Raw genomic sequence first — 7,776 nt, forward strand, 5'->3', positions numbered from 1 at the left:
GTCTGGTCTCTGCAGTGTGGATCGCGGTTCCTGAGGCGCCACTGCTCATCAGCATCACTTGCATCAGTGCTGTGGGCTCACTGTCACCAGTCTTTGTCACTATAGGTCCTCTGTTCAGCGAAGCGAAGTACAATAGAGACCAATTGTATTGCTGAGAAAACAATGTCCCATCCCATTCTCCCCCTCCCCGCGGTCCTTCCCTGGAGTGTCAGCAGTGGTTACCCCATGGTGAAACGTCTCTATTGTCTGTCCTTCCCAGCTGCGTTTGGATGAGGCGCAGGAAGCAGAGTGCCAGGTTTTGAAGATGCAGCTGCAGCAAGAACTGGAGCTGCTGAACGCATATCAGAGTAAAATCAAGATGCAGGCAGAAGCCCAGCATGATCGGGAGCTGCGTGATCTTGAACAGAGGGTATCCCTCCGTCGGGCCCTCCTTGAGCAGAAGGTAAAATGGGCATGTGAGCATCCTTAGCATGCTCCATATTTCAGATCTTAAATTGCACTTATCAGTGAGAGAGAAACTGCTTTTGCCTTGCTGTATATAGTAACACAGATCATTTGGGTATTTGTCTCTCTGGGGTGAAAGCTCAGTGACACACAGACTAAACTTTTTGCCAACTCAGCCCTCCTTTGTGAGCAGCTTCTGGCTGGGATAGAACTGCCTGAAGTGTGCCAGAGGGAGCTGTGCCTCTCTGGGCAGAAGGGAAAGTGAACTGTTCTCTCTGAGCTGCAGATTAGCTTCCCTGGCTCAACAGAGAGCAGACAGTAACAACCTAAAGCTGGGGTGGGGGCTTTGGGAATTAGCATATCAGTAGTAGGTCTTTGAGGAGAGGGAAAAAAAGCTAAAATGTATTTGAGACTGTGTGTTTTGTGGTAATAATATTTTACTGCAGATCTACTCCATTTGTCAGTCTGTGGAGACCAGGCTGCAGCTTCCCTATGAAATTTTGTGTCTCTGGAGCAAACTGAAGCAGCCAGAACCACAAGCATGGGGGACAGTTGCTCCTTGTTGAAGTTTGTTTTTCTATGCAGTGTCAGACATGTGGTGTGTATGGAAGTGTAAGTGGCCTAGACAAACCAAGGGAAGGGAAATGCATCAGTCAGTGAAAGGAAATACACAATCACCCTTCCTCCTGCAGTTCCTTTCCCCTTGGATTTGCCCTGTGGGTGCCAGCCATCACCATTCACACTACAGTTCCCAAGTTTGTTGACCAGCGATTATTAAATTAGGGCAATTACTCTGTGGCCTCGAGGTTCTTTACACTTCAGTTCTCCCAGAGGCTAATGGATGGGTACTAGGGTAGTCCACATAACACTGCTCCACCTCATGGCCAGCCGAGGGAGCATCCCCAAGGATACAGCACAGTCCTGTTCAGCTTTGGTCTCCTGCAAGTGGACACGACTCTGAAAACAGCTGAATTTGTGAAAGAAGAGTTCCCGTGTGACACTGACGTGTGCAATAGCTGTCTTTAGACACCATCACTAGTTATTTTGGTCCCAGCTCCCGTCACAGCCTGGCATTTGAGCAGGGATTTATGCTGGAGGTGCATTGCCCTCTGGTGGCATGAGCTGCTCTGGGAAAGAAGTGTGCCACAGTGAGCCAGTGCTTGTTCTGTGGGAGCAGCATGTGTTGCAGATAGTGTTATGTTAAAAGTTGCAGTGAGGCCAGTGACTTAAGGAAACTCACATCAGCCAGTAATAAAGTTGTAAGATGTCTTTCATTGTGGACCAGGATTGAAATCTCTGTGCATGGAAAGCCCCTGTGGAGCATTTGGCATCAGTAATGGTGGTAGGAAGCTTGGCAATGCTATTGCATAGAGAGGAAAAAAAGGATAAAAATAAGACCTAGCATGATCTTTTGTGTGTTTGTATTCCCGTATTGCCTTAGAGTAGCAAAAAATTTGATGGGGCTTCAACTTCCATAGGTTCATTTAGCAGTACATGCAAATCACAAAGTCATGAACTAACAGTGAGACTTTGGTGGGGTTACAGTCACTTGGCAGCAACTCAGGGGAAAATATGTGGGTGCAAAGGCAGACACATCCTTCTTTTACAGGGATGTTTTTTGGGAGGAGAGGTGGTGTTCTGTTTTTGTAAGAATTAAGAGTTGAGAGTATTCTGGTGTGGGTCCCTCAGCGATGTCACCTGGTATTTGCTGGCATGTGCTAACTGAAGCTGGCAGCCAGAGAAAGGGCAGGTATGTGCACAAGATGAGTGTCTGCATTTATATGCGCAAATAAATGTGTAGCCTGTGGCAAAGTCAGTCCCTGGTGTTCAATAATAAACCAGATTCCAGAAGTTAGTGTGTGTATAGGACTCTGCTTCTTTCTCAGCAGACTACTCTTAATTTTTAGTGGTACCCATCTCCATAACTCACCAGAGCATAAGTGTCCAGACCTGGAATAAAGAGGGAGTAGCCAAGCCCCATCCATGTGCAGCCTCCGAGTGCCAGAGGCTGAGGCACTGTACAAGCCATACCCTGATGCATTGTTGTTTGTGTTGCACCAGTAATGAGCATGTCCCAAGAGTGTCTTTAAAAGACTTCAGATTTACTCATTTCCTTCCCACATGCCTCAGACACTTCATCTTCAGAGTCCTGCATCCCGAGACCATTTGAGGGATGTCATTTTAACACAGTGTCAGGCCTTTCAGTGAAGTTCAGTTGCACCAAGTCCTGTGTGTTACCCTGTCACAGAGCCTGAAAACAGTGACATGCTGAAGACATTGAAAAAGGAGAATTCTGCTTAGATAGCAGGAGTGGGAAAAAAACAAGTGGAGCATTTTAAAGAACTAATGTTAGAGAAGGCACCTTCTTCCTCTTCTGCCTTCATGGCTTTCAGTGGGAATAGTGAGCAAGGCTGCTCCGTGCAGAGTCTGTCATTCACCTAGAGCTAAGAAACAGGCAAGTGGAGAAGGAGTTTCTGAAAGCCCCAAATGGCTCAGGAGATGACTCATGCTGGAGCAGATTGTTTCCGAAATTCCAGATGAAATCACTTTGCATATTCCCTGACTCAGGCAAGAGAGCGCTTACAAGTACAAGGCTCTGCCCAGTACCTTCAGCACAGACCAAGATAACACCTCTTGGCCACATTGCTGCTGACAGCAGGGAGATGCCAGTGAGCTGTGCTGAAAGTCTTGGCTGCTGCTTTTTACCCATTTGGTCTTTTTCAACAAGGCCAAAAGTAGCTTTTTCAGTGCTGGCAAGAAGATAATGGTTCTTTGGTTTTCCACCTGACTGCAAAACTTCTAATAAGAAAGGCTTTCATCCCTGTCTGGTGGGTGTCAAGAGGCCGTAGCCCCGTGTTTTTGGTACTTAGAGTGCTGATGCCAGTGCCTCTACCAAAGTACTCTTGGAAACCAATTTGGAACAGTGTTATGGGGAAGAAATTGGAGTTGCCAGCTTGCATATCATCTAGCTAATAACCTGCCACACAACTCAAACAGCACTGCCTACGTCCTTCAGCCACACACCCTGGAGAAAGTACCAGGGTAGTGAAATATGAGAAACCAAATTAGGAAAGGGGTGGATAGGAGGTGATAAATACATGAGCTAAGAAAATCTGGCCAGTGAACATGAGAGAGGAAGCTGAACGTGGGCTTGTGCATTGAATCCTGGAGAAAACAGTAGTCATCATCATCAGATTCAGCTACAAATGGTGAAGGTCACATTAGGGCATTGGCAAGTGTTTGGCTGCACCTGAAGGTGCTTTCCCAGTAGGCTCTTATGGAAGCTGTAGACTTTGCTGTATCTTAAAAGATTAATCTATGTCAAGCTGTTGGTATGAGTGCAAACTTTGTATTCACCTCCCTAAAACTTGTATATTCACCAGGGAATGGAGACCAACACCCTCCAACTGGTGTTCAACATGCTTTGGGCTGTGCAGGTCTGTGGGACTGAACCCTTTTGTGTTCAGAACGGGTCGCATGCCCATGGACATCTGATCTAGAGCCAGTCTCAATGACAAACACAGGGAGAAGATCTCTCAGTAGCTGTTACAGGTCCTCCAGAGGCTGTGCCTGTCCTGCTGCTACAGACTGTCTCTTTTTTTCCTTCCTAGATTGAGGAGGAGATGCTGGCATTGCAGAACGAGCGTACTGAGCGGATACGAAGCCTGCTGGAGCGTCAAGCTCGCGAGATCGAAGCCTTTGACTCAGAAAGCATGAGGCTAGGTTTTAGTAATATGGTTCTTTCTAATCTCTCCCCCGAGGCGTTCAGCCACAGCTACCCGGGAGCTTCTGGCTGGTCCCACAATCCTACTGGGGGTGCAGGACCTCACTGGGGTCATCCCATGGGTGGCCCACCACAAGCTTGGGGCCATCCAATGCAAGGTGGACCCCAGCCATGGGGTCACCCCTCGGGGCCCATGCAGGGGGTACCTCGAAGTAGTGCTATAGGGGTCCGCAACAGCCCCCAGGCTCTGAGGCGGACAGCTTCTGGGGGACGGACGGAGCAGGGCATGAGCAGGAGCACAAGTGTTACTTCACAAATATCCAATGGTTCACACATGTCTTATACATAACTTAAACAATAACTGAGGGTGGCAATTCCACTGGAGCTGTCTGCCAACAGAAACTGCCTACAGACACCAGCCCAGCAGCCTCCTCAGTGCGGTGCTGACGTGTGGAAGCTGGGTGCACATGGAATATTGTATTCATTTTGTAAAGCATTACGTTTTGTGTTTACTAACTGGGATGTCATAGTATTTGGCTGCAGGGTTTGGGGGGGTGGTTTTTGGTTTTTTTGTTTCGTTGTTGTTTTTTTTTACTTTTTGGAGGGGTCTTGGGAGGGCATCTGAGAAATATATGCAATTAGTCAGAAGAGTTGGCTGGTGGTCGTCACACTGACAGGACAGAAGGGCCTCAGACTGCCCTCATCATGCCATCCATGTAGGAAGTCTGAGGGAGAATGGAGACCTCCTCCCATGTCCATAAATTTCGAACTACCACCCTGCAAAAACCAGGCGAGCTGCCTTTAAACCAACATCCAGGGGAGGAACAGCTGGATCTTCTGTTCCATTTTTATTTGTCATGAATTGGATAAATTTCTAGGGTATTGCCTCTGCCAAGAGGCATTTTTAAAGAATTGTAGATGAGGAAGAAGGGTGAGAAGAGAGGCCAAGAGACATCAGGGCTCATCAGGGCCCTTCTACCCAAGTGCCCGCTCGGTGTCATGAAAGAAGTGATGTTCTCTCAGAAGGCACTGGTCAGCTTCCCGAGAACTCTGTAGGTAAACCTGTCTGGAGGGAACAGGCTAGGAATGTTTGAAACTGTAAATCTGCTTTGGCACTCCCTGACTGTGCTGCTGGTAGCTCAGATGAGGTTGGGCAGAGGAGCGTAAGTAATGCACTTGTACAGCTAATACTGTGACATCTCATTTTAGCTAAGCATCAGAATAATTCTTGGAGCCCAGCATAGTCCTTTTTGCTCCATTCAGAAATGTTTAGACTTTCAGCCAATCAGTCTCAAATGCCAGAGGTATTTTGAAGGATGCCATAGTCACAAAATGCCATTGATCGGGTTTTTCATTATCACACTACATCCACCAATTTATTACCTTTTTGGCTTGTTGCAATTTCCTGTTTACATGTGGTGTGTAGCCAACTGTTGAAATGTTTAGTTGCCACGGCGTACCAGGAGGAGCTGAGCCAATGACTCTTTCCCAGCTGATGACTAACCCACATCACCACTGTAGATCTTGCTGCATGTGAGGCTCCTTTTTATTATTTTCATTGCTGCAATACTTCACAACTTTTACAGTCCCTTGAGATGCTGTGATATTTTGGCAGCGTATCACACCATGTGAGAAGGCACTACTTCCAGAGGGCTTGTTGGAGCTGCTGTACTACTGAAAGGAAGCAAAGGAGGTTATGAAATCCATACAGTGATAAGGGGTCAGGGAGTCTCATAACTGAATGACTTTGTGACATCGTGTCATCCCTTCGTGCTGGGAACCAGAGATGCCCCCATGCTCTCGTGCCAGTGCCAGGGCGGTCTGGGTCAGATAGGACTGTGGGAAGAGCAGGTAGATGAAATTTGGCTTGGGGCAAAGATTTCCGTCTTGGGGACTGACCAACCAGGGTTCTTTGTAAATGTTTTTCCTTGCACACTAATCATCTTGAAGAAAACACTAGCTGCTAACTCTAGGATTTGCCTTTAATATGTTTATAGGGCTCAAAAGCGAGGTTTTCCGAATGTGTTTGTCCATGTGACATATTTATATAGTAAATACTCCGGTGTCTCGCTGCTGTTCAGTACTCGACAGGGCGACGTTCTTTCGTTAGCTGAGTTACCATCCGCTCCCAACCCTTAACTCTCTGCCAGTGTCCGGTGAATCCAGCTGGGATTTCTAGCATCTTGACGTAGCATATCACTCTAACTGAAGATGGAAACTCTACCAAGATGTTTGAGCAGCCCCTTGGTAAGGAACTCTGTAGTACTAACAGTTGATGGAAGCCTGGGATGAGGCAGGAGTTCCATGGAGGTACCCTCTGGTCACCCCCTAGGGCAAGTGGTGGCTGTGAATTGTCCTGTCCTTTCCTCTGCTATGTTTTTATGTGGAATTGGATTTTTTGGGGTCATTCTTTTGCATTGCAGTGTTGTTGAAATGCAGCAAAACTGATTTAGGAAAGGTACCTGTGTTTTCCTGGTGTTAGAAAGACAGACAGAACCGAAATGAAAGGCCAAAACTGTTTTGGGGTTCACTGTGTGAGTGTGGAGGGTGTGCCCAGAGCATGGTGCTAACACAGCATTTTGAGTTCAGCTCCTCTATCCCAAACAGCAGCAGCAACAGCGGGGACAGGCTATACCTGCAAGTTCAGTGGGTTCATTCTTGCTTCTGTTATGGTTTGAATTTGGTCAAAGTCTCTGGCTTAAATTGAGCTACTTAACAGAATTCTCTCAACCCATCTCTTTGTGTAATGTCAAGCATGACTGAATGCTGAATCCAAATGATGGCTATCCCATATTGGCTTTTTTGTATTCAAAAAGAAATGTGTAGTAACCATTTTTACATGTATATCATGTGCAGACCTGGACTATTCCAACAAGTTAAGATTTTAATTAAAATAGTTTGCAAAAACTGATTCAGATCAACTGGTCTAAATGTGTGTGTCCCTGTGTGTACGTGGGGGAAGAAAAGCTGTCCAAAAAAAAAGCCTGATCTCAAGAGAAAACACCCCATTATGTAGCTGTAGCCAGAGGGACTCAGAGTCAGGCTGTGCCTTGAAGGTATTTGAGGAGGCCCTTGGTGTTAAGAATTTTAGTGTATCTCGGGCTTATTTCTGAGATACATGAACAACTGTGCACTAGAGAAATGCAAACACTCTGAATCAGTTTGCAAACTCTATTTTTAAAAGTAAGACCAATTACTCCATATTATACTTGTTGCAGTCATGCCCTAACTTTGGTTTTAAAATTACTGTAATCTGTAAATTGTGGAAGCTACTCCAGTACCTCAGCAAAGATGTTCTCTTGCATCTTTTATGTTTGTATTTAACACTGGGGAAACTCTTCTGTGTGGACTACTTTGCAAACTTTATTGCAGTATTTTCAAATCACCAGCTTGACCCCTGAAATCTCTTTCCTGCGGTTATTTTTCTCTCCCCTTTGCAAAGATCTAAGGTTCTGGTGTAGTTTAGCCCAGAGATGGAAAAAACAGAGCAGCCAGCATTTTTACCTCTTTTCTGATTTGAATTTTCTTTGATTTTATTTAAAATCAGTGAAAGGGACCACATTTTTCCTTGTTCTCCATGGTCCCAGGGAGCCAGCAGCCACCTCTCC

At 46.2% G+C, this 7,776-nt stretch overlaps 1 protein-coding gene across 2 annotated transcripts in view; it reads left to right on the top strand.

The window, feature by feature from the left end:
* TAOK1 (TAO kinase 1) overlaps positions 1 to 7,089 on the top strand; it is a 44,961-nt gene extending 37,872 nt beyond the window's left edge. For both annotated transcript variants that reach the window (XM_008930449.4, XM_018076685.3), the window contains 2 exons: positions 260 to 442; positions 4,056 to 7,089. In XM_008930449.4, the coding sequence (XP_008928697.1) occupies positions 260 to 442; positions 4,056 to 4,517 (645 nt within the window). In that variant the 3' untranslated portion in view covers positions 4,518 to 7,089. The remainder of the gene's footprint in view (positions 1 to 259; positions 443 to 4,055) is intronic.
* The last annotated feature ends 687 nt before the right edge of the window (positions 7,090 to 7,776 follow it).

This window comes from Manacus vitellinus, unplaced genomic scaffold (genome assembly GCF_001715985.3).
Source record: "Manacus vitellinus isolate BGI_N305 unplaced genomic scaffold, ASM171598v3 scaffold_32_pilon, whole genome shotgun sequence".
NCBI lineage: Eukaryota > Metazoa > Chordata > Aves > Passeriformes > Pipridae > Manacus > Manacus vitellinus.